The sequence below is a fragment of the Haemaphysalis longicornis genome, unplaced genomic scaffold, assembly GCF_048455015.1.
Source record: "Haemaphysalis longicornis isolate Haplotype H1 unplaced genomic scaffold, Haemaphysalis longicornis Haplotype H1 scaffold_1, whole genome shotgun sequence".
In the NCBI taxonomy this organism is placed as follows: domain Eukaryota; kingdom Metazoa; phylum Arthropoda; class Arachnida; order Ixodida; family Ixodidae; genus Haemaphysalis; species Haemaphysalis longicornis.
Window position 1 is genome coordinate 336,105,283 of NW_027526203.1, and position 23,897 is coordinate 336,129,179.

Consider the following 23,897-nt stretch of genomic DNA (forward strand, 5'->3'; position numbering starts at 1 on the left):
AGCGAAGCTGTACGCAACCTAACGACCGTCACGAAAGTTTAAGTCCGCGATTGCAGCCGATATGCATCTTTTTTGCTGCCGAAACGACCTTTACTCCATCATTGTTGCTATAAGTATCAGCTTCTTGAATTTTTTTGGTAGTGATAATTATTGGACATCACCTTGAAGGCGCGTGCGCCATGATGTGTCTTTCTTGTTACAAATATTTCCACGGTTACGGGGAACGTTGGAGTCCGTTTCGTTCCAAACAAGTGTTGCCACGATTACGGCGAACGCGGGAGCTTTTTTGCCAATATTTGCCAATCTCCCTAATTGGGTATGTTTGTCTTCACGAACACGCGTAGGGGTCGCTGGGCGGTCGTCGTGAGGCACGCACACAAGAGCGCTAGGCATTTTTTTTCACTTCCGGGTGGTCACTGCAAGGCCCGCGCTCACGTGCCAGGCTAGGCGATTTCTTGGTATTTTTAACTGCGGACGCGAAAAATTACGATTGGCTAAACAGCTTGGCTGTTAACATGTCTATTGCTGAACCTACACTGCCCAAGCTATACTTCATGTGTACAATCGGTACTTCCATATTTGCTAATGTTTTTTAACAGCGAAGCTGTTTAGCAATTACTTCATTAGGGTGTTTCGCAAAACTCGGTATAACAGTATAAAGCAAAGAAATCACCGGCACCGGCAGGATTCGATCCTGCGTCTGGTAGCGCAACGCAGCTAGAGGCAGTCTTCTTGATCACTCGGCTACGACTGTGAGTTCGTACCCAGGCGTTCAACGGCTTACTCACTCGGCTGTGGCTCTGGGGAAAGGAACCACGCCACCTGCTTGACACAGAACACTGTAGGGTGCACGTTGCACCTGCGGGCGCCTAGTTTAAGTGCGCGCGTACCGTGCGTTCGTTCTGCTTCCTTGATTTGCTTCTTCTTCGCCGTTATAGCAACAAAGATGGAGTAAAGGTCGTTGCGGGAGCGAAGAAAAAGCAAATCGGCTGCAATCGTGGACTTAAAGCGTCGTGATGGTCATGAAGGTTGCGTACAGCTTCGCTACCTCCAAGCATTACGCGTTAGTGAGAGCTTCGCTCATTTTCTGTTTTTTCATAAGGCGCAAGCCCTAGTTGCCTCATGAAACGGGAAAAGTTACCATAGTCGACGTACGTCAACATGAATGGTACCAAAATGGCCGCCGCTGTAACGAGAGCATAAAAAAACAATAAACAAATTTCGGTTCACGTGGGATTTGAACCCGAGTCTCCCGAGCAGTAGAAATGTGCGCTCTATCACTGCGATAACCCGGCACCCGATAAGAATGGAACAGGAATTAGCCTGATGCATGCACTGACAGGTATTAAATATCAGCATCATTCACCATAAAAATATCAGTGGCATTATCAACCAGGGTCATCTTCGTGACCAGTGTTAAATACCAGTATCATCCACCATTAAGACGAAGAGGAAGTGCGACCGGGCGTTCAGTTTTTAGTAAGATATTAAAGAAAGAACGCAAACGGTTGCCTAGCCTATTCCGTGTTAAAAAGTGCGTCGTGACAAGGATTCGAACTTTGGTTATTACATGAGCGATCTGTTAAACCTTCAAGAAGTAAAATCACCTAGGGATACTCAAGAGCTCCGAAAGCTATTCCAAGCCGTACAAGTGAACATGTTCGTCCTCGAATCGCTAAACGTAGAACCTGAGTCCTGTGCACCAATGCTCATGCCAGCGTTGAAGACAGTTAGCCCATCAGAGCTGCCAGTGGAGTTCAAGTTGATGGAGTTGTCTCAGAATAGGCAGGACAGGGAATAAGGAGGAGAGGAAAGCGAGTCAGCAGGAAAAACATGTGCGGGGCCCCTGACACGACTGCTTGTATTTCTTCGGCGTCAAGTAAACTTGAAAGAGAAGACAGAAAAGAAAAAGAGCAAACATCGTTTACTCAGAAACAGGCAAGAGAAAGCACGAGACAGTTTCCAACAACAAGTTTTTATAGCTTATCTGAACGGGTGCGCCTCTTATGGAAACAAAACAACCACACGACAGAAGATTGTCGGCGCAACATGCCAATGGAAGAAAACACGACAGCGCTCACAGCGAACAGACCATGCTGTGACGCGTGTCTGCAGAGCAAATGGGCAATTAAAAGGATGCAAAGGAAGGCACACGACATCCATGTATACGACAAAACGAGAAGCAAAAGCGGAACAACATGCCGGGATGATTCAGCCCCAAGAATCGACAACGGCTACTATGCATGCCATTGAACGACAGGAAACGCAGTGCGGGCTATTACAAGCTGCGGTAACTCCTCAGGCAATTACGCCCGACTCTTACTTGACGGCGGCAGTCAAAGATCATTCATCTCAGCCGGATTAGCAGAATCAATTAGAGCAAAGGTCATCGATCAAGAAAGGTTGACGATTGGCTCGTTCGGCAGCAATAAAACAGTGAATATCGTGGACGTGGTACAAGTTACAGTAGGGCATCAAACCAATGTCTCAGACACCGTTATTTAATCGCTGAAAGTGGATGTGATATCCCGTAATTGGGGGCTAGGATCCAGCAAAGAAAACAGCGAAGAGATGAAGAAACCACATTTAGAGATTGCCGACGAGGCGAATAAAACAAGAACGCAGATGTCGATAGGGTTGCTAATTGGCTCTGATTTTTATTGGGACTTCTTCACCGGACAAATAAAAACGAATTTATGACTAACTGATGAGTGCGGAGGCAACGCTGGATGGATATTGCAAGGATCGACCATGTGATAAAAGCAAGCTGAAAATGACTGCAGGTCAGGCAATCATGGTACTTCATTTTGAAAGTATTCCTAAAGAAGTACAGGACGCATTGCACAAATTTTGAATTTGAAATCGAACGGAATCTTAATCAAACATGGTCACCGAAGTTCCGAAGAGAAACTCCTGGAGAGGTTCGAGAGCAAATAACGATGGATAATGGTCACTTCTCCGTCGGTCTTTCTTGGAAAGAAAACGTAAACCTCGTCACAAACAGACAAAATCCAATGAGAAGTCTAGTAGAATTAACAATAAGGCTTAAGACGAACGGGACTATCTGAAGATATGATAGGGGTATCTCGGAATACTTTACCTCCGGAGTAGCCGAAAGACTTAAGGAGAAAGCAGGACAAACGAACACTCTTTGCTACTGTATGCCCCACCGCACAGTGATTATCCTCGCTGGAGTTCGGGCTTGCTTCCAAGTTGTCGTTGAGCGACCTGTTTTCCATCTAGCTTGACGACAACCACTCTAACTTTCGTGACTGCTTTGTCATCTCGAATCACAGCGTCGTCCATGCTTATGAACTTGCGAAAAGAAAAGATCGTGTCCTCGAATACGTAGAAAGGTCATTTTTTAAGAAAAGCAGCACCAAAGAAGGCCAAGACTCTCTGCGATTTCTCTGGTTCAAACACGAAGACCAGGGAAGACTAACAGCCGCAATTCAGGCGTGAAGAATGGCTGGAGTAACATTCGGCCCTACGTCAAGCACATTTCTATTGGCGGCCACGATCCAGCATCATCTAAAAGAAATGACTCCTGAATTTCCAAAAACGACACAAAAAGCCACAGAGGGAAGTTTATGTCGACGCTGTGAAACTCAGAGAGACCTCAATCAATGAAGCCGTGAAACTGTACGAGACAAAACTGGTGTTTGAGAGAGCTTCAATGGACGTAAGAAAATTGACGTCAAACAACAAACAAGCACTGAAGTGTTCGAAGAAAACAAAAAATACGATGGTGTGTACAAGGAGCTTCGGTCAAACAGGCGCACGAAGTTGTTAGGAATGATATGAAAACATTACAAGGGCGTGTTACGTCTCCCAGTAGAGGAATGGGAGTCAGTCCTGACAATGCTCCCACTGACTGAAAGAAAAGTGCTGCAGGAACCTGCGAAAATATTTGACCCGCCCTTATCACAATTCACCGCACGAGCGCAAATAGACTTCCAGAGCACATGAAACTGGACATGACATGTGATGATCCCTTACCAGTAGAAAAAATCGGATGTGGAGAAATTTAATCAAAAACGGCGGAGAGAATGGAAGCAGCAGATCAAACAGGCGCAACGTCTCATTATCGTGGACATCGCAGATGAGTGGAGAAGTCAGTGTGGAATCACATGACATTGGTGGCCAAGGTGTTACCAAATAGTATCTGAAAGAAATGGGGGCGACAGCACGCACAAAGGCAAGGACCAGCAAAGCGTCCGAGGAGGGCGACACCATCCTCCTGGGAAACACCGGGCTGAGAACGTTCTGGGGAAATTTGTGCAGGATCGTGAAGTATCCTGGACGTGACGGTGGAACGTGAGAATGTCTTCTGTGGCGAAGCAACACAGAGCTGATACGGCGTTCAACAAAGCACGTTTACCCGCTTGAGGACTGCTTCAAATAAGCACGCCAGTGACCATTCTTTACTCGCGTACATGTTAAGAACGGTAACGGAAGTTGCCGCTGTGCCTCATCACCGCAGCCGGATGTTACTCCTCGCGGCCCAAGTAGTACGTTACTGGGAGTATTTTGAACGTGGCAAGAGCCGTTTCCGTGTTTGTTTTGGACTTATTATGCTTGCAAACTACTGCAGCGACGACAAACAAACTACGTGAAAAAAGGCAGGCGATAGCATGCATTCATGGCAATCTCCTTTCAAAACGCGTGCGCCCGTTGACACCCGAGTACGTCGTCTATAGGCGGAGTGATACTGTACATAAGCTATTGCCGTTCTTAACTCGTTCCTGAGTATAGTGCACTTTCGGAGGGCGGGATTTTTTTTAATGTCAGCATCGTCAGCAATGTCAGCATCAGGAAGAGGATCTGCTCCGACGCAGAGCGAGCTCGCGTTCAGTTTTTCGGCCAGCCATTAAAGAAAGAATGCAGGTGGTTCCCGGGCCTCTCTCGTGTTAATAACAGATGAACGGACAGCGTGTAAGCATAACAGGCGCACGCGGAGGAGAACTTTGAAAATCAGTCAAATGGGAGCGTAGCTGTCGATAGCGACGTTCGAAAGATGAAGCATAAAACCGGTGTTCGTAGTTTTGCGCATGGCTGTAAAATAAGTTTTAAATATTATCGGTAGCCGTAGATCTGTTGCGTCAGTGTTCAGTAATAAATTAAGAATTTCTGGTTCTGCAATTACAATGCCAGGCTTCACTGACTCGGAATAACAGTACGGATTGGCATGTACGCGAACACGGACTGAAAAAAGACTTGGCTACAATGCAAGCACCCTGACTTTTATTAAATTAATAGTGTCTACACATTTTAACTAGTTCATGACACTAATCATGGTTGTTCAAAAGAAGCGGCCACAATATGAGCACTGCATTTTTATGTGTGCTATTACTCTTGGACAATTAAGCGGTGACGCATTCAGCAGAAGGCTGCTGCTAGCCACAGCACACAGGTATAAGCAACAAACCAGAGCTCTCGCGTTCTAAATCGTCTGATGACGTCGCCACCGCTTCCACGACAATTTAAATTTGCCCCAAGTCGAAACTTGAAAGCTACTGTGATGTAGCAAGTATCTCCATCCAGTTTGTTTATGATTATGGCAGTATTTAGCGCGCAGATTGCACGAACGTGAGTCAGCTGTCAGAGTAGACTAGTTCGCCAACGTGTGCATGGCGTATTTTTCGTCAAATGCAAAAAATTTTATAAAGCCGTCTAGATTCCCTTTTTAAGTGCACGGCTTCATTTCTGTATACGGCCTTGTCTCCCAACAATTTGTAATCTATTTCTCGAATTTTTGTATAATCATGTTTTGTTACTGCGACCACGTCTATGAGCTGTGAACGGTGTCTACTTCAGATGAATGGCATGCTTCATGAGCGCAACAGGTGAATAATGAAAAAGATGCAGACATCTATGTTTGTATCCTAACATGTAAAGCGCGATAGCGATACTTCGACTCCCACGGAGCGTTTTCGTACGCACTGAATGCATTTCCGGCCCATGCTTCACGATCGGAGGCAGGAAGACTAGCAACGAGTGTTTCTAAATCACCGTGGCGCAAGAAAGACGAAGGCTGTCTGCGTTTCTGTGGCTAAAAATGTGAGCGTGAAAAGCTGCGGAGGTGAGGTGTTGGTCAGTTTGGGCGGGAAAGCATTAGTGTCAGTGTTTCGAAATGTTAATTCTGTAATGTCTAGGCCGAGCTGAACAATTGTGTTTTTTGCGAAGAGAGAGAGAGAGTGAGAGAGAGAGAGAGAGAGAGAGAGAGAGAGAGAGAGAGAGAGAGAGAGAGAGAGAGAGAGAGAGAGAGAGAGAGAGAGAGAGAGAGAGAGAGAGAGAGAGATTGAAGGTCTTAGTTCAGGAAGAAGTTGTTGAAATTTAGGAGAACGTGGTAAAGGGACGGGAGGCAGCCCAATGGTGGAACATCAGGTCTAGGGCATCTAATGCAGCAGCATCTTTCCTTGTCCTTCCAATCATATCGCGCTGACCTTGAGGTAGCGAGCTGGTGAAAGCTGCCTTCCATGTTTGAAATTAGTGGAATATATAATGTACACTTTGTGATCCCCTGACCATACCCTTGGACATGGCTATGTTGCGTGCAAGAGGGCGGATGTTTCTTCGCTTTTCGCAGAGTGTTTTAATGTCTGATGTTCCCACCCAACTACTCAACGCACGTAGGTTTTCAGGTTGGTTTGCGTTGCGTTGGTTTTTCCTCCACAGAGTTTGTGATTCTTCGGCGTTGAGACCTTGTTGTAGCAAGGGGAAATATCGGGTTCCTCCGTATTGGATGAGGATTCGTTCTTCGCGGTTTTGAAGGAAGACAATGTGATAGCCGTGGTCTCAAGGAGCACGATGCGTGAGTTTGTGTGCCTTTTGGCCGGTGCCTCGTTCTCTTCTAGATCCTTAACCGGGTGTCCAGGTGACGTTGTTAACTTCTTGCATGGTGGATGGGAATATCTTATTGAAGCGCTGAGGTATTCTTCAGGCAGAAAACACTATAACGACCTTTCGCAGTATATAATGATGTGTACGCTTCTTTTCGATACTTCCGCTAGTCCAATTGCCGAGAGGATGCCTCCAACTTCTGTTTCTTTGTTTTTGTATGTATACATGCAGTGAAAAGGATTGAAAGAGTAGTCAACTGCGTATATCCCGGAGTCTGCGTATATCCCATGATTCTGGAACTTCGACCGAATGAACTTCATACTACCATATCACCTCTTGTTGTGAGACTGGATCATTTTTGGTAGAGGAGAGCTTTTATGTAGAGTTGGTGGGTAGGCTCCACGTCTATCACGGCGCGGGGGAGGGGAGTGCCTGTCTTCTGCATGATGGCCCCTCCCTATTTTGTTTTTTCCAGCCAGTCTCTTTGTGCGAGGAGACTGGTTTCTCCCATTTCTTGAAATACGTTAGGAAGACGCAAGTTGAAGACGTATTCATCGTCATTATCAAAAATCCTGTTTAGGACGACTGCATTGGGGAGGCCTCTCCCATTGACTTTCACCCGCTCCTGTCCTGCGCTTCCCGAGTGTATTCTTTGCTCCGAATATTGTTATTTCTTCCCTCCATAGTGTTAATGGCCTTCCCCTTCGTCTAGACCTGTGTATTCATGTGCATTCTGTTACCGTGGTGGTCCACCCTTTGTTAGTTCGTCTCACGGTCAAGATTGCGAGGTTGAAAAGTGCCTTAATGCTGTCCTAACGATGGAGTTTCTTTCACTTTCTTTTGTGCGGGTAAATTTGTGGTACTGTAGGCTTTGCAATATCCGGCTCATGATCTGTGGCTGCATGAGTGTTATCGTTTCTTCTCATCTTTTTCTTGCTGCTATCTTGGTTGTGCGTTTTATATTGGGGAAAATGGGTTAAAGGTTTTCTTTTATTTTTTTTTTTTGCGATTGTGAGTATGGCACTATCACATGTCTCTAGAGCCACGCCGAGCATTCTTACGGGGCTGTTCTCTGGCAGAACATCCGCACCGATTTTTAGGGTGATTTTTAACTTGGCCTCGTGGCGCCATCTGTCGTTTGCCAAACTGAACTTGCGCAGAGAGAGAACCGTGAGAATAGGGAAAATTATTTTGAAGAGTTATGCGATTAATCGTTATTTAAGTCTTTATTTTAATTCTTTTCCGCTTGTAATCTATGCCTTCCTTGGTTTCTGAGAGACCGGCCTTAATCATTTGCGCCCTGTTTTAGTTAGGACACCCAATGTTGGTGCCGGCATAAGTTTCGGTGGAAAACACGCCGCAGTGGCTCTGTGGATAAGGCGTTTCGCTGCTGCGCCCGAGGTCACGGGTTCGTTTCCAGGCTGCGGTAGCCCTTTTCCTGGTGGAAGCAAAACACAACAATTCATGTGTCCAGACTTCGGTGCATGTTGGAGATCCCAAGACGGTCTAAGTAATTCCGTAGACTTACACATCGGCGCACCTCGTATCCCGCGTGCAGCTTCGACGCATGAATTATCGAACATTTACATTTTTGATCTTCTGGAAACACGCTTTGGTGCGATAGCGTAAGTTTCGGGCATGGCTGGCGGCCGTGTCTTCCGAGCATCTTACCGCCGACTAGGCATAAAACAAACTCCACCGCGCAGGTGCGGCACCCGCTGAAAACCCATGTCCTTTCTTTCGTCTCCGCCGTAGTATCGTTGTCCCGCTTTCCACAGATCACTTGCCGCTGCGTGACATTGCATATTCAGCGGAGCCCTGAAATCTTGCATCCTCAGTCGTAGCTTCCGGGTTGCACCGGTAACGTATTTCCGTGGACGCCTGATGAGCACGGCTGACAGCGGATGGCTAGGAGCCACGGGGAAATCGAAAAATGAGCCTAATAACGCTATCGCGTTAAAAAAATATATTCTACTCACTGAAGGTGTACGACCAGCGAAGCCATTTAGCACACGATATAGAGGTGCCACAGAAGTTAGGTATAAATTTGCTGAGGTTTAATGCGGTTAACCCAGGTTTGCCGAGCGATCGCGCCGTTTTCGCGCCGAGAGCACGCAGTGAGCTTGCACACAATTGCGCCGCAGAACAAACCACAGGCGCTGCTCGGGCGGCTCGGCGCGGTCGGATTCTAGGCTGTTTCGCGCGGTGAACTTGGGAGCACACAGTGCCTCCTTGAATCATTTTCTGGTGGGACACACACTCACTCCTTCCCCGTTCCTACCCTTGGAACGAATTAGTGATTAGGCGCTCTCACTGTGCAATCCCAGGAGGCGCTGGGCGTATCCTTAAATTATTTCTGGTGGCATGCGCCCTTACTCTATCCCCCCACTCTCCTCTCCGCCCCTTCCCCCCACCCTATCGAAAGAATGAGTGATTAAACGCTTTCACTGAGCAACTGCACAAGGTGCTGGCTTGAGCTTGGCTAAGCTTGAAGGCCACACTGACGCTACGAGGACCGAGCCGTTTTCTGGGTTCATCTGGAGTAATAAGCGTCGCTTGAAACGAGATAATTTAGCGCTAGCACGCCAGACGCAGATACGTTCCTCTACAACAACCATTTATGCCTGGTTCGGCTAACGCAATGGGATTTTACACACAGAAGTGGCAGCTGGGCTATGATGTGGACCGTTGTTGAGTGCAGAGTATTTTTCATGGGCTCTGTTCCGTCGGTTTTTCAGGTGGAGGGAAAAATATTTTGGAAATGTATTGTGGCATTTTATTTATGGTAATGCAAATTTGTTGTACTAGCTGAGTAGACCGACGGCTATGGGATAAGCGGTGGCTTTGTATGAGGTTTCCGGTTGTAATCGGGAAAAAGTGCCCTGCACAACACCACCAGGAAACCCACGTAAAACTGTAATAAATATTTAATGAAAAGAAAATGGTAACCACTTTACTAAGGGAGTTGAGCTCTTCAAGGGTGGACTTAAACAAACAAAGCCAGAAACTTTAACGAGAACAGTCACTACATTGGCGACATTTTTTGGTTCGTGGTTTATTTAGGTTTTAGGTTTCTGATAATGTTTTCTACCTGCATACATGTATTACCTCTGGGGCGCTCTTATTAAGCAAATTGCAAAACTGCTGGTGTGAGCTCATTACGAAAAAAGCGGACGACAAAAGCACTCAACACAAAGGATGAGAGGACGACAACACGAGCGGAGCTGTCTTCTCCTCTTTTGTGTCGAATCTTTACAATGCGAAGTTTTTTCTCAATGAGCTGTATTCTAGTCTTATCGGCACGCCCAACATTGTCGTAAAATGCACGGCGCATTGCCTGGCCTTATCTTGCCAGTCTTTTACTGTGTTTCGAGTTTCCATAGGTGCCTTATCTTCTCTCTTTTGTCATTGGCTCTAACCACTAGCAAACACAAATTCCAAAGTAGTGGAAAAACATCGTTCTTCAATGTTGCTTTACTGCGGGCGGGAGACGGCACTGAAAAATTTATGGCGTCTAAAAGCTGTTTGCACCGCTCACGCCCCGGTCTTAATATTGAATGCCTTCATCCGGCGTACAAAGCCTATACGAGAAGCCCTTTGATGAGTGTCGAGAGTTCTGTGTGTCCCAGAGATAACTAGAGAGGCCCCCGGTAAGGATTCAGAAACACCTCATACGTTTTCGCCCTCTTACCGGCGCAGCGTCGAGCGAAAACTCTGTAACACCGAACGCACGTAGCGTGCCTCCAACAGGACAGTTGCAATGGAAAGCGGAAGCGAGGCCTCAGACAAAACCGTTTCAATTAGCATCACGCTGGGCTTAAATGCATTTTTCATTAAAAAATCTGCGAGGCTAAGTGAGTGGCTGAAAACATAATGCGATTACAGTGGTCCTTCAGGGACAATATTTCATGCTGCACGTCCTGTAGTTACCCACCGCGGTGGCTCAGTGGCTAAGGCGTTGCGCTGCTGAGCACGAGGTCGCGGGTTCGATTCCCGGCCGCGGTGGCCGCTTTTCTGATGGAGGCGAAAAGCAAAAACGCCCGTGTGTACGAGATTTCGGCGCACGTTAAAGATCCCCAGGTGGTCAAAATTAATCCGGAGCCCTCCACTACGGCGCGCCTCATCGCCTGCGTTGCGTCGGCGCGTTAAACCCTAAAATCAATCAATCAAATCAACGTCATGTAGTTGCCGCACACAAACGAGAAGAAAAACAACAGCGGGCAGTTGCCATGCATCAAGCGTGGGTATTGACCAAAAGAAAAGCACCCTACAAATGTGCAAGCAAGGTGCTTTGTATTTCTGGCCAATCCTCTATGTAGGTGCCTGTCATGTGTGTCATGTGTCGCGTGGGGGGACATGGGTCGGAGCAGCCGCCCATATCTCCGGCGTTCGTGTTTTGCGCCGAAAAAAATCATGAGCAGAATGTTTATTTCACCCTGTTTCTGCATGTCCTTTTTATTTACAAACAGTTTTCCCCTCGTAGAGAAGAAGGTGACGAAGCTTTGAAACATTCTCCAACGCCATTGTTATTAAATCCATGGATCCACGCCTAGTACACGAACATGTTGCTTGGACGTCAGCGTCCGTTGGTTGGTTTGCAACAGTAACTGGACAGCGCGAAATAAGCCAATAGAGGCGGATTTATCTAGCACTCAGTGGGAGTGTACGCATACTATTAGTTTCGTAAACTGGTAGCACTAAATCAAATACCAGCATATATTTGAAGAACGAACAAGACGACCAGGCTATTTCGATGTCAAGATTAGCTAATGCATTCCAAACTCGACCTAACAAAACCAGATTTTACGATTATTGCTTTCTCACGAACTACTCCGCAGCAGTCAGCCGTAGCAAGCAGTTTTTGTTGTTTGACAGGGCTTTCGCTTTCCAGATGAAATGTCTCTTTTTAGTACAATATTTTGCGGCTGCCATCGACCCCACTCGATCGACTCTCATGCGCTGCTTTTGCACTGACCCGGCGTTGCCACGCGGCGATTGCCTTCTCCATGGAGAAACTCGTCGTCGAGGCATCTTGGCGAAGAACGTGTGTTCTTCCTCGAGTAGAGCGGCTGCTCCAGGATGAAACAACGTCACGCCGTCCACGCTCTGCCTCGTTAGGTCAGTTGCCTCAGCTGATTCAAGCGGAACCATCTCTTGCTGGAACGCAGTCACGCGCATTCCAGGCGAGAGGCTTTCGTCCGGTCTGATTTCTTTTGCGCCGGAAAGTAGGCTGACCTCCATTTTGCGGTAGGCTTGTACTTCAAATGCACTCGACAACCTAATGATCTGTCACACACATGTATCCCAACTCCCGCACAGCATCTTCTGCGCCGTGTGGTGTCAGTCTTGTTGTGTTTGTTTTCTGTTCCAAGGGAAGCAAAATCCAAAGAGCGCCGAGCTCCACCTTGGGTATGGCAGGTCAAATTTAATGGAAAGTTTTGCGGCTAAAAAAAAAGTGGGATGGAACTGAAAGTTCGTCATTGGTGCATATGCCCCGAACTAAAGAGTGAAGGCGGTCATGAAAGATGGTAAGGACGATGGTGCAGAAGGGCAAAACAATTAACGGCGACATAAAACGTTGTCTAAAGACCCAGCTTGTAATAAGCAGTCAAATACGCGCTAATGTGAAAACACGGGTTCGTCTACAAGGAAGGGCGATAGATGTAATGAAATCTAATGATAAGTGCAGATTTATGGAAAACGCCTGCGCGTCTCTTTCTTATGCCTTGAGCAATCTAGCAATGCGTGAAGGACGGGAAGCCCTGCTCTACATCTTCAGTAGAAAGTTCTCCATGTGTGGCGTTTAAGAGATTCTGGCCCCCACCCTCTACTCCTCGGAATGCCGCTTTTGCGAGCCTTCGGGCGCCCTCAACAATATCATGTGGGGCTGTAATCTGAACCCCCACCTAAGCCCCCTGCCCTTCCCCTCCACTGAGCACTGGGAGGGAGCACTGTCCAGTTCGGGCCATCACGACCAAATTTGGCTGGTGAAGAGAGTCCAAGAAGCCGGGCGGTCTGAAGGGGTCCTAGAATGAAGGCTTTTTTCCAGGGCTGACTGCTGGGCTGACTCCTCCTATTCCTATGAACGCTTTGCATTGGCGTGTAGACCTTTTAGTCTACAAAGCAAAACTTTTATGAATTTATTTTTTTTCTACTGAGAAGCAGTATGCCTCTCCCACCCAAGGAAATTGTCGTGTTCGCGTCAGCAGAAAACTCCCAGGCTAAATAATAGAACTTGCTGCGACCGTGAGGAATCGTACCTGTACCCGTATAGAGTAACGGAGCGGCAGCCCATCGTCTTAATGTCTAAGCTACGCCCACACGAGGAGACGGGGAGAAAGACGGAGTACTTAAAGAGCACCGCGGCCAGTCTACCACCTGCGCTCATTCGAAGCCCTTGCGTGAAGTGCACACCGCATATTTTAGGATAACGGCGTTCACGTGGTTTGGATTAGTGGCGGCCAGAACAGCGTCTGGGGATGAGTAGGGCGGGGAAGGCACTACTTGGCGGCGATGCATGAAACAACATTGAGGGGGACGCAGTGAGAGAGATGACGCCATAGCGGCGCATCCCGCCCTCCTCCTTACCTTTCGCCTGACGCTCCTCTCCGTTTTCTTTCTGCCGTCGCTGCTGCGTTCAATCACTCGGATACACAAACACCGCCTCCGCGAAACCCAGTTAACGGCTGCCAGAGTCTCTGGTTTCACTCTTTGTAGAGAGAGACACGTGTGTGAATTCAAGTGACGTCGCATGGGTAATCGTTGTGGGTGTCGTGTACAGCATCGCAGTCCAACCACCGTGACAGCGTGGATTGGAGCCAAACTTTTTTCTATTGTGTCTGTATCTGCCTATTGTCGGATTTATTGTAAAGCTTGCTTGCTACTTGTATGCACAATTCTTGGTGTCATTGCTGAGGAAGCTTCTTTATAATTAGTCATATGAGTTTACAATTGCGAGTAAAGGTCACGTCCACAGAGTTTCGTAGGAAAGCAGACGCTGCGTTCCTATTCATTTCCCGTAAGAACGCAATGACCTCTAACACAGCAGATATTAAATTCTAGACAAAGTCCTCACGCAGACGTGTGGTACAACTCTTTGTGGTGAAGAGCGCGTAGTGCTCCTGAGCTATTCTCCCGTGCTGCCTTACTCCCTTACCCTTTTCCGGTGCGAGAACGTTCCTCTTGCATAGCGAACCATATGACATGTACGCCAGCGTTACCCACAACGGCAGAAGTGCGTCGTCTATAATGTTTACTAGCTGAGGTTTGTGTCATTCAAAAAGCAAGCGCGCCAAAAGTATCCGCATACATTTAGCTTGCATTTATATGACCCTGCCACAGTGTTTCTTTAAACCAAACGCTAACATACTATCCTCTAATCCCGTTTCGCCCTCAGCAATTTGTGACGGCGCACACTTTTTTTGCAGGGAAGTGTATGGAGCGGTGACACGAGTTTTGACGTTTTTGGCATTTATAGGTGCGGAGTACCTTAGGACCGCACAATGTCCGTCCGCGTCCGTGCGCATAGCATTTACAATCGCAAAAAAATCACACAGGGACCGGCAGGATTCGAGTTTGCGTCTGCTAGACCAGACAGAGTTAGTGTCAGTCGTCTTACCCATTGGGCTACGACCGTGAGTTAGTACCGGAAAGTCAAATGGCTTACTCACTCGCCTGTAACGGTGCGGAGTACCTTAGGACCTCCCAATGTCCGTCCGCATCCATCCGTGCGCACACCACCATTAAGCGAAAATCAAGCGAAATTCTATTGGAGCCGTGGGTTGCAGTTTCATTTAGGTGCAACTCGCGGCTACATTCGAATGACGGTCGGGGCGCAACTTGGATGTCATTTCGAGTCCCCGTTCTCCTCACCCTAGCTAGCCATCATCCACGGAGTGGAGATGCTGCCAGTTTTTGTGTCTGTATTCAGAAAAGAATAAGTTTAAAGTATTCTCTTTCTGATAAAAAAGCTAGAGGAGCTTGTCGATTGGGGCCCTGAGGCGAAGCGTTTCTTTTAGACTATAAAAACAAGGTCATGTTCCCAGTCCAACAATTCACATATGGCTTGGTTAAAGCAGGATCTAATCTTAAGGAATCCTGGACGGATTGCTTCACGTATGTTTTCCAATTGAGGTGCGCCTGATGTTTCCCATACCAGAAATAAAGGGAGGAGGGAACTGTGGCTTTGTCATATAAATTATTGGCATTTGAAATAAATTTTTGGCATACTTGTCTTTCGCTAATGTCACCCTAACGATTTTTTTCTGTAGTACAAAAATTAGTACGATTTTGACCACCTATAAACACTGCGCATTTTTTATTCCCATGTATCGCACTGAAGTCATTAAACGGGTCATGAAGGCAATGTACAAGATGGGTTCATTGAAAAAAAAAGGCTTTTTTTCATAAGAGTGGTACCAGTTTAATGGCAAACTTCAATCAAATAATTAGCATATTAAAGAAAACAAATGAAGTAGTGGCGACTCCTAGGCACTTTCTGTGGATTTCTCTATGGCATCCCAGAGTCTTGGTGCGATTGACGGTTGCCGACTTAAGCCAACGGCAAGAAAAATTACTGGCAGATTGTAGTGGGTTCTCTAGTTCCGTTTAATCGTATCTCTTAAATGCTAACATGCAGTGACTATGTTTTTAGTGCTTCCACAAATCACGTCACTCTTGCCTATATTACGTCACTTTAGCGCGAAAATTCTGTTTTCTCTTTTTTTTTTTTTTTCGGTGACAAAACATCTTCGTGGCTGCAGTGGAGCTGAGGGAGCAACCAAAGGCTAGCTCTTTCTACCTAAACAGAGTTGCATTTTGTATGCATAGGTCGCGGGTTCGATTTCCGGCCGCGGCGGCCGCTTTTCTGATGGAGGCGAAAAGCAAAAACGCCCGTGTGTACGAGATTTCGGCGCACGTTAAAGATCCCCAGGTGGTCAAAATTAATCCGGAGCCCTCCACTACGGCGCGCCTCATCGCCTGCGTTGCGTCGGCGCGTTAAACCCTAAAATCAATCAATCATTTTGTATGCATGGCCTCTTTTGGGCTTTCTGCTTGTCTGCCCGAAATTCTGTATTTATTTCCCAGTCCGACGTACGTATTTAGATTAGAACCAAACGCAAGGACGGTTCTGTGCCACAGATTGTGTGCGTCTTATAAATAATTCAAAACAGTTTTAGAATCACGTGCCCCTCGCAACGAAGTGCAAGCAAGCTGTCTCTATGGCCTACGAGATGGGTGATACAAACGGTCGTCGATGAGCGGCCTTTGGCTTCTGAGGCGGTGTTATACACCATATTACAACGTATCGCTTCTTTTGACGTAGTTTACTATTGCTCTTTCGCTGACCACTGCATGTTTTATACTCATGAAAAGAAGAACAAAACTGCATGCACCATTCTCACAGTCAATAATGGTCACCTTCAGAGTATGCTTTGCCTCAGCAAACCATTATTTCAACTTCCCACAACGTCCTAGTTGTTACTGAAAAGCCCACCATCAGTATGTTTAGAGGGACGTAGATGTGCCTCTTTGCTGACAAGCTTTTGAGCCATGTGTAGCTTGAGACACCATAAGAACAGTAGAAAAAATAGGGCGCCTAGCTTTAGAATGCCGTTCTGACTTTCGAATATCCATGCGAGGGAGAAATCAAGAAATCAGCTGCTTAAATCTTTGAGAGTAATGGCAATGCGTTTATGCTAGTGTAAGCACGCACATTGGTCCACGCAAATGTTAAACTTCAGGATTCGCATATTTTCTTTCCCAGTAGGGTAAGTGGCGCTCTCGATCCCCCCGCAGGAGCCTCCGATGGCCGAGGTCCTGAACGTGAGCACCATGCTGCAGATCGCGGACAGCCTTTACCTGGACGAAGAGAACCTGTCGCTGGTGGAGGCCAACCTGAGCGGGCCCTTCGGCGGCTTCGACGTGCTCGAGGAGGAGGACCTGCCGTACCACGGGGCCGAGCTGGGTCGCTTCCACGCGTGGTACACAAGTCATCTGCACGGCTATCTGAGCATGACAGTGTGTGTGTTCGGCATCCTGGCCAATGTCCTCAACATCATCGTGCTCACGCAGCGCAACATGGTGTCGCCCACCAACGGCATACTCACGGGACTAGCCGTGGCCGACATGCTCGTGATAGCGACCTACCTGCCGTACACCATCACGACGCATGTGATGCCCCCATCGCTTACGCAAAGCTTTGGCACGGCCGTCTTCATACTGGTACACGCACACGTGAGCGTCGTCTTCCACACCGTGTCCACGTGGTTGACAGTCACGCTGGCCGTCTGGCGGTTCCTGGCGGTCAGCTTCCCGGCTTCGAGCAAGGAGTGGTGCAGCATGCGGCGCGCCCGCTGGGCCGTCGTAAGCGTGTACGTGTCGTGTGCGCTCTGCTGCCTGCCGGTCTACCTCTCCTTCACCGTGCACCAGGCCGGCACACCCCAGGAGCCCTCGTACAAAGTTGACTTCAGCAACATCACGCGCGCAAACGGCGCCCTGCTGCAGAACCTCAATTTCTGGACCTACTCGGTCCTCATGAAGCTGGTGCCGTGCGTGGCACTCACGGGCCTCAGTCTGGGCTTACTGCGCGTCCTGTACGAAGCGAAAGCCCGCAAGCGCCGCCTCCGCCGCGGCGCCAGCGGCCACAGCGGCCACGGCGGCGAGGAGGCGCGCGACCGCACCACACGCATGCTGCTCGCCGTGCTGCTGCTGTTCCTCGTCACGGAGTTCCCTTCCGGCATAGCAGCGCTGCTCAGCGGCATTCTGGGCGACGACTTCTTCCTGCACGTCTACATGAACTTCGGCGAGGTCATGGACATCCTGGCGCTTGTCAACAGCGCTGTCAACTTTATCCTATATTGCTCCATGAGCAGGCAGTTCCGCAAGGCGTTTGCGGCTCTATTCACACCTCGCATTGTGGCCAAGTGGTTTCCACTTAACTCTGAACCACCAAACAGCACTTACGCAACCACCTGTGTTTAGATCAGGCCGCCGTATAGTATCCACCGGCTCCGCCGGCGACGTGGAATCCAGTTCCCTTTCCTTTCCCCCTCTGGAAAGACAGGGGACGTGAAGACCCGTTCATCGCGGCCGTTTCTCTTTTTGCTCATGTCTTTGTGCACCTCTGGTGAAATCGCAACTGCGCAGCACATTTATTCTTCTTAAGTTAACTTCCAACTCTTGTTTTTTCACAATTGCTCTTCACCGCATCACTCAGCAGAACGAAAGTCATGAAGTTCTGGAAGAAAGTCGCAGTCAAAGCCGTAGGTTCGACGGAAAACGTATACACATGGTATAGCCGTGCACAAAATACGGCTGAGCAAGAAATCAACGATTATATCGAGTGAAAAAAAGGACGCTCCATGTTAAATGTTGGCATTGTTAGTGACAAAGCACTTGGGCAGGCTCTTCATGCATGGCTGCTCCTATCTTCTTACCACACGTTTTACTGCACCAATTTCAGGTGATCTGCGCAAGTAAATACAAGTGCCAATGTGAAAGACGTGTATGCCTTAGTGCGTACTCAGTGATGGACTGTTTTGTAAAAAAAGTAGAGTGGTTGCATGAATGCGCTATCGTACTCAGCCAGTGCTATAAAACTCTCCCATAATGACGCCTTTTGTCCGCAGCCAAACTGCCAGAGAAAAAAATCTGGAAGCAGGTTTGAAGTAAATACGTAGCGTTGACCACAGGGTGAGATAAATTAACGCGATAGTTGGAGTGAACTCGTTTTGAACTATACAGTGGTGCCAAGGACGCAACATTACATCAGTGCAAAGGACACTGAGGCGCTTCCAGTCGGTCTCCAGTCTGTGAAATCAAAGCGTGCACACGTTCTGTCTGCAGGTCTCTTTACGTCTCACGAAAAAAGAAGTTTCTGTTCGCGTCCGCACGTGTCTGACGAATATGTCTCAAGACAACTGCAGCCATGCGTCTGGACAACGTGAACGCTAAGGAGGTTCACCAGATCAAATTTCTTCCAGCATCTGAAGTGAAGCTCCGATATTCATGACCACTCGCCAAAGACGCTGTTAAGAACATTGTGAGTTGTGTATACGTCGCGGTGTGTGTGTCTGTCTCGCCCCGAACCTTGTACAGAGGAAGAGAAACTAGGGGGCACCGCAGAGCCCCGTCGCCTGTTCAAGAGAACATTTATTTTGATTGCCGGTGTGCTGAACGCCCTTAGCGAAGCTACCTAAATGCGTATGAATTCCCTAGAATGACTTCTGAGGACCTTTGGTCTGCCTTAGACGGACCGGAGCACCTTTAGTTCCCTATGGTGTACCTTAACCCGTATCTCGTTGTTAGAAAAGAGGGTGTTTGTGTTGCGAATGACTTGCCAACTGAAGGCGCGCGCTTTCTCTCGCTCTCACGGAGCATTCCTTTCATTATCAAATGCCTGATAATGCGAGACGGACACGAGGAGTGATGTTCTTCCTGCAGGGTCAACGTTCGACGCAACCTCGGCCATAGATGAGAGAAGGTGACATAGTTCACGCTCTGAACGCTTTTGCTGATGGTTCTGCCATTCATATTGTCTCAGTCCAAATCCCCGGAGCGAAACAGCAACACAAAAAAATATTTAGTTGTTATGCAGTCACGCCCAGACTGGGGTAAAAAAAAGAAACATTGGGTCTCCTCGATTATCAGACCCGGACCGTCCGAGGACTGCACGGGAGGCGACCCGCCGTGTGTTTTTCTCGTGTATTCCTAGGGAGGCGTTCAGTCCGATGGCAGTCCTCGTACTGCCCGCGGACTGTCAAAGACTGACATATCGAGGATGTTCATTATTTCGCCAAACGGGTTTTATGCGATGAGTCAAATCGCATTGCAGCTCGCCCTTCGCTCTTGCATTCCCAAAGAGAAGAGAAGATGCGGCTAAGATAAAGAACTCATGGTTCAAAAAAAAAACCGAAGCGCTTAGCAGTGCCCAGTCATTGCCACAATGGACTAAAGCTTTTGTAAAATAGAGAAGCAAACGCAGTTTAAGAGGTCGGGACTAACGAGTATTTTGAGTATTCTGGATTAAGCTTCTGTGCATGCAGATGTTGTTCTGTGTGTGAGATGCCGTGATTAGACGTGCTCAATACGCTAGTATTCCTTTTATTAAGCCTTCTGTGCTGTGTTTAATGAAGCGGTCGTTGCAATTTGCACTATTTCTATCCCACAGTTGCAAGTTAAAATTTTTTCCCCTTACCGCAGGTGTTAACTACTGAGAAATACAACATTGGCGACGTACACAAGATCCAGTTTAAATCTGTTGAATTGCTTTATCAGAATCATATCACAGTATTGACTTTCGCCGGATATACAGGTTTCAGAATTTCAAAGAAGTAATATAACGTGCGCAAATATCGAAAGAAATGATGCCAAATAGTCAAAACTGCGGTTTGTTCCAAACGCAAGGAAAGAATTTTCTCTAAACATTGGTAATTACTACATAGGCTTGGACAGGATGACGTGGGTGCAAAATTTAGAAAAAAAAAGCGAAATTTTATAGCTTCCTGCTTTTCAAACGCACGCAATGTTTGCTGAATATATTGTTGCTCGCACAGAGTAACTTCGGGGCAAAAGTTGAGTTGTGTTCAGCGCCAACCAAACCATTCGGTCCCCTACAATTAATTACAACTGAAGGTGTTACAACGGAAAAGGCAGGGTCCACCCAGCGTTTTCCAGACGAACAGTTTTTTGTAGGTCACTTGAGAATGAGAGGATGTGTCTCATGCGCCATTGGAAGCCGCGCGCCGGTAGGATAGGGCGAGTCGCGTCTCACCTTCCTTTTGTCCAGAGTGCTCCGTTGTGTTCCCGCTGTCGGTGGAGTGCATAACGGGTACTACTGATGTAAAGGGAGCGCTATACTATTATCCTTGTTGTTATTGTGGTTGTTGTTGCTTGTCCGAAGCGTCGTGGACACCCGTGCGTTACTTGTTCGTTGTCACGAGCACCCCCCGCCCGCGAGGGGAGCCAAAGCGTTCGTTGTACCTGTCCGCGGAAGCCGCCCAGAGCCCCCACCCGAGGCCGGCGCCGCACAAAGACCGCGCCCCAGAGGCCATCTTCACCGCTCTTCATCTCGCTGTCACCCTTCCTGTAGACCGAGGGCAGTGCTCAGCCAGCGCGACACCGCCGACCCCAGCCTGCGACTGACACACTCCGTCAGTCAACGCTCTCCTTTGCAATGTGCTCGTCCTGTTGCGAGGAGACAAGAGAGAGAAAAAACTGAGGCGTTCTTGCTTTTTTCCCTGTATGTACTTATTGCTCCATTCCACGCACACTCGGGAGTTCTTTCTTGCTTCCGCGCTGCACCCCCGTTCGAGCTTCTTTTTTTTTTATCACTATTCCAGATCAAACAAGCAAACCAGCACTGCTGGGTTACGTCAACCGTGAAGGTCCAATCGGCGCCACCATGATATGGCAGCTTTCAGTGAAAGGTCTCTCCAGGCAGCCGAATTTCATTGTGCGTTTAACGCGCATGCCGTTGCGCTAAAGCCATTTCACTCGGTTGTATTTTGGCGCATTTCCTCCCTAGAACAGCAGCAGAAATTGTTGTTGGCGGGTGAGGGTGGCGTTTTACGGTGTTACCTATTTTTGTTTGAAAGTACAGAAGACATGCTCTCATGCGAATCACGTTTGCGTGTATACTTAAAAGGGCGTGTACGTAACGGCATATATACAATGTTGTGCGCTGGACAGCGTATGGCCACGACAACGAGAAACATAGATGGTGTCGTAATTTGCGTCCGCTGCAGTGTGAAAAAAACACCCTATATTTCCAAACATTTCTATTTACAACAACATAGAATGGCGTTGAGAAGCTTGAAGGAACGTATGTTCATCCGAGAAAGCAAGCGGATAGAAGCAGGAGAGAGGAAGGGAAGTTGTGTAGCGTGAAAAGCGCACTTGTTGAAACGTTAGTGTCGCATGTTCTAGTTAATACATTGTTGACATGTCGGTTCACTCAGCACTTAATCAAAATAGTTTCTTCGCATGTTACGTAAGCTGTCGAAACATTGACGGGTTCGATATAATTACCTAATATAAAAATAGAAATTAGACACAGTGGTCTTCTTACTAAGTGACACTTTGCCAAAATAGCAATTGAAACCACGCGCGAAGGAATAAATGTGGCCATTGGAATATTTCATTGTCGTAGGCTGCGCCTGCTTCTTCAGCATAGACGCACACACAAACACCTCACCAGTGCGCGCCTTCTTCCGAGAAATTTGGTAGCCAGCGTGCATGCAGAGAAAATCGGTTGTCAGCGCGCAAAATGTTCCCTGAGCTAAACTTCAACAAAATTTGGCGAACGCTGACCCGGGCTGGTCTGCTCTATCTTCGCTTCTCTGTCAGGTTGGTCTCACAGCTCGGATATCATAAAATAGAACTAGGGAAAAAGCGCGAAAAACGACTACACGTAGAAATGAACACAGGACGGCGCGTTACTAGCAACGGATTTGTATTTGGAAAGAACAGACATTTATAATGTGAAAAAGCGCAACCTCATCAATGTTCTCGCACGAGTACATAAAAATAAAAAAATATGTACAAAGAAAAACAGAAAAACATAACGTGTTATGCAACATGGTCACTTCACGTGCGGTTCCAAAAATTCCAATTCCGCATACTGCAGTCTCAGTGAAGGCTGACTAACGCACACGGCACCCTCCCGGCTGATATGGTACGCTTCAATTATCTCTCTTTGGGTTCTTCCTTTGTGTCTGTACATGACTGTCGTCTTATCAAAGAGAGGCCTGCACCCATCCTTTTTGCACTCCTTGCAATGCGCTGCTAAGTGCCTGTAAGGTCTGCCCTTCAAAGAGCTGTTGTGCTCACGTAGTCGGATGTTGAGGCACCGACCGGTCTGCCCTGTCTGACACTGCAGAATGCGGAACTGGAATTTTTGGAGCCGCACGTCAAGTGACCATGTTGCATAACACGTTATGTTTTTCTATTTTTCTTTGTATTTTTTTTTGTTTCTATGTACTCGTGCGAGAACATTGACGAGGTTGCGCTTTTTCACATTATAAATGTCTGTTCTTTCCAAATAAAAATCAGTTGCTAGTAGCGCGCTCTTTTCTACGTGTAGTCGTTTTTCGAGCTTTTTCCTCAGATGAATGACCAACTCGCCCAACTTTCAATTGTGACAAAATAGAAGCTTGCCAGGTAGCGCACTTCCCCCAATCTCCACCGGTTAATCATACGTGATGTATACAATTACAAGACATCATTGCCCAGGAACACAAGAACAACATTACAAAAACCATTTTCATGGTGAGATTGAAAGTTTGATTGTACCTATTTACGTTTCAACTGACCAAGAACACGCAGGTGCCTACTTGCGTTTCAATTTGTGGACTTGTAGCAGGCAGGTTTCAACAAAACTACGTTGCGCTATATAGCAAGTCCGATGCCCTAGCAACCAGGCTACCGAGGAGGCTACTATAAAGCAAGGCTGTAGATAGATTCAGGATTTTCGTATAAGTATACAGGTTGTCCTGGATGCGAATATTCATCCGTCAGCAGGCTTCAGTAACGAGTATAGGGAAAATATCATCGCGCAACGTGTAATGTAAAACACACCCCATAACCCACTGAAAATTGAGTTAAGCCTTCATACCAATGCGTTTTCGGAGGGGTAAAAGAGGCCCATAATGACGTAAGGTGCCCGTACCTACGCCTGGCTTCTTTTTGGCGTAGTCTGTATGATCCTCATCCAATGGCCGTTGCTACCAATGCATATTCGGCTGGTTTTTGTCAGTAATGTGCTTAGCCTCAGCATTAAAGGACCCGCAATGAAGAAAGAGATCATGCTGAAACATAATTAATTCGTATCAGCTCAAAACTCGGGGTTATTTTCGCATTTTAGAAGTGTGTTTTCTACATTCCGACAAGCTTTCAACGCGAAGAAAGAGCGAAACTATACGGTAATTGGAAAATCACTTCGGCTGTCTTGCAGACATGTTGAGCAGAAGCATTCCCAGCTCCGAGGCCCATCTCCTTTATTAACCTTAGCAGCAACAAAGAAAGAACGAAAATAAAATATGCATTTTAAATTG

The 23,897-nt window shown here is 47.4% G+C and overlaps 1 protein-coding gene across 1 annotated transcript in view; it reads left to right on the forward strand.

Annotated features, from left to right (window-relative positions):
* LOC144152618 (G-protein coupled receptor dmsr-1-like) overlaps window positions 1–22,310 on the forward strand; it is a 276,838-nt gene extending 254,528 nt beyond the window's left edge. Inside the window, exon 2 of the mRNA XM_077683956.1 lies at window positions 16,642–22,310. Within this exon, the coding sequence (XP_077540082.1) occupies window positions 16,651–17,826 (1,176 nt within the window). The 5' untranslated portion in view covers window positions 16,642–16,650 and the 3' untranslated portion in view covers window positions 17,827–22,310. The remainder of the gene's footprint in view (window positions 1–16,641) is intronic.
* The last annotated feature ends 1,587 nt before the right edge of the window (window positions 22,311–23,897 follow it).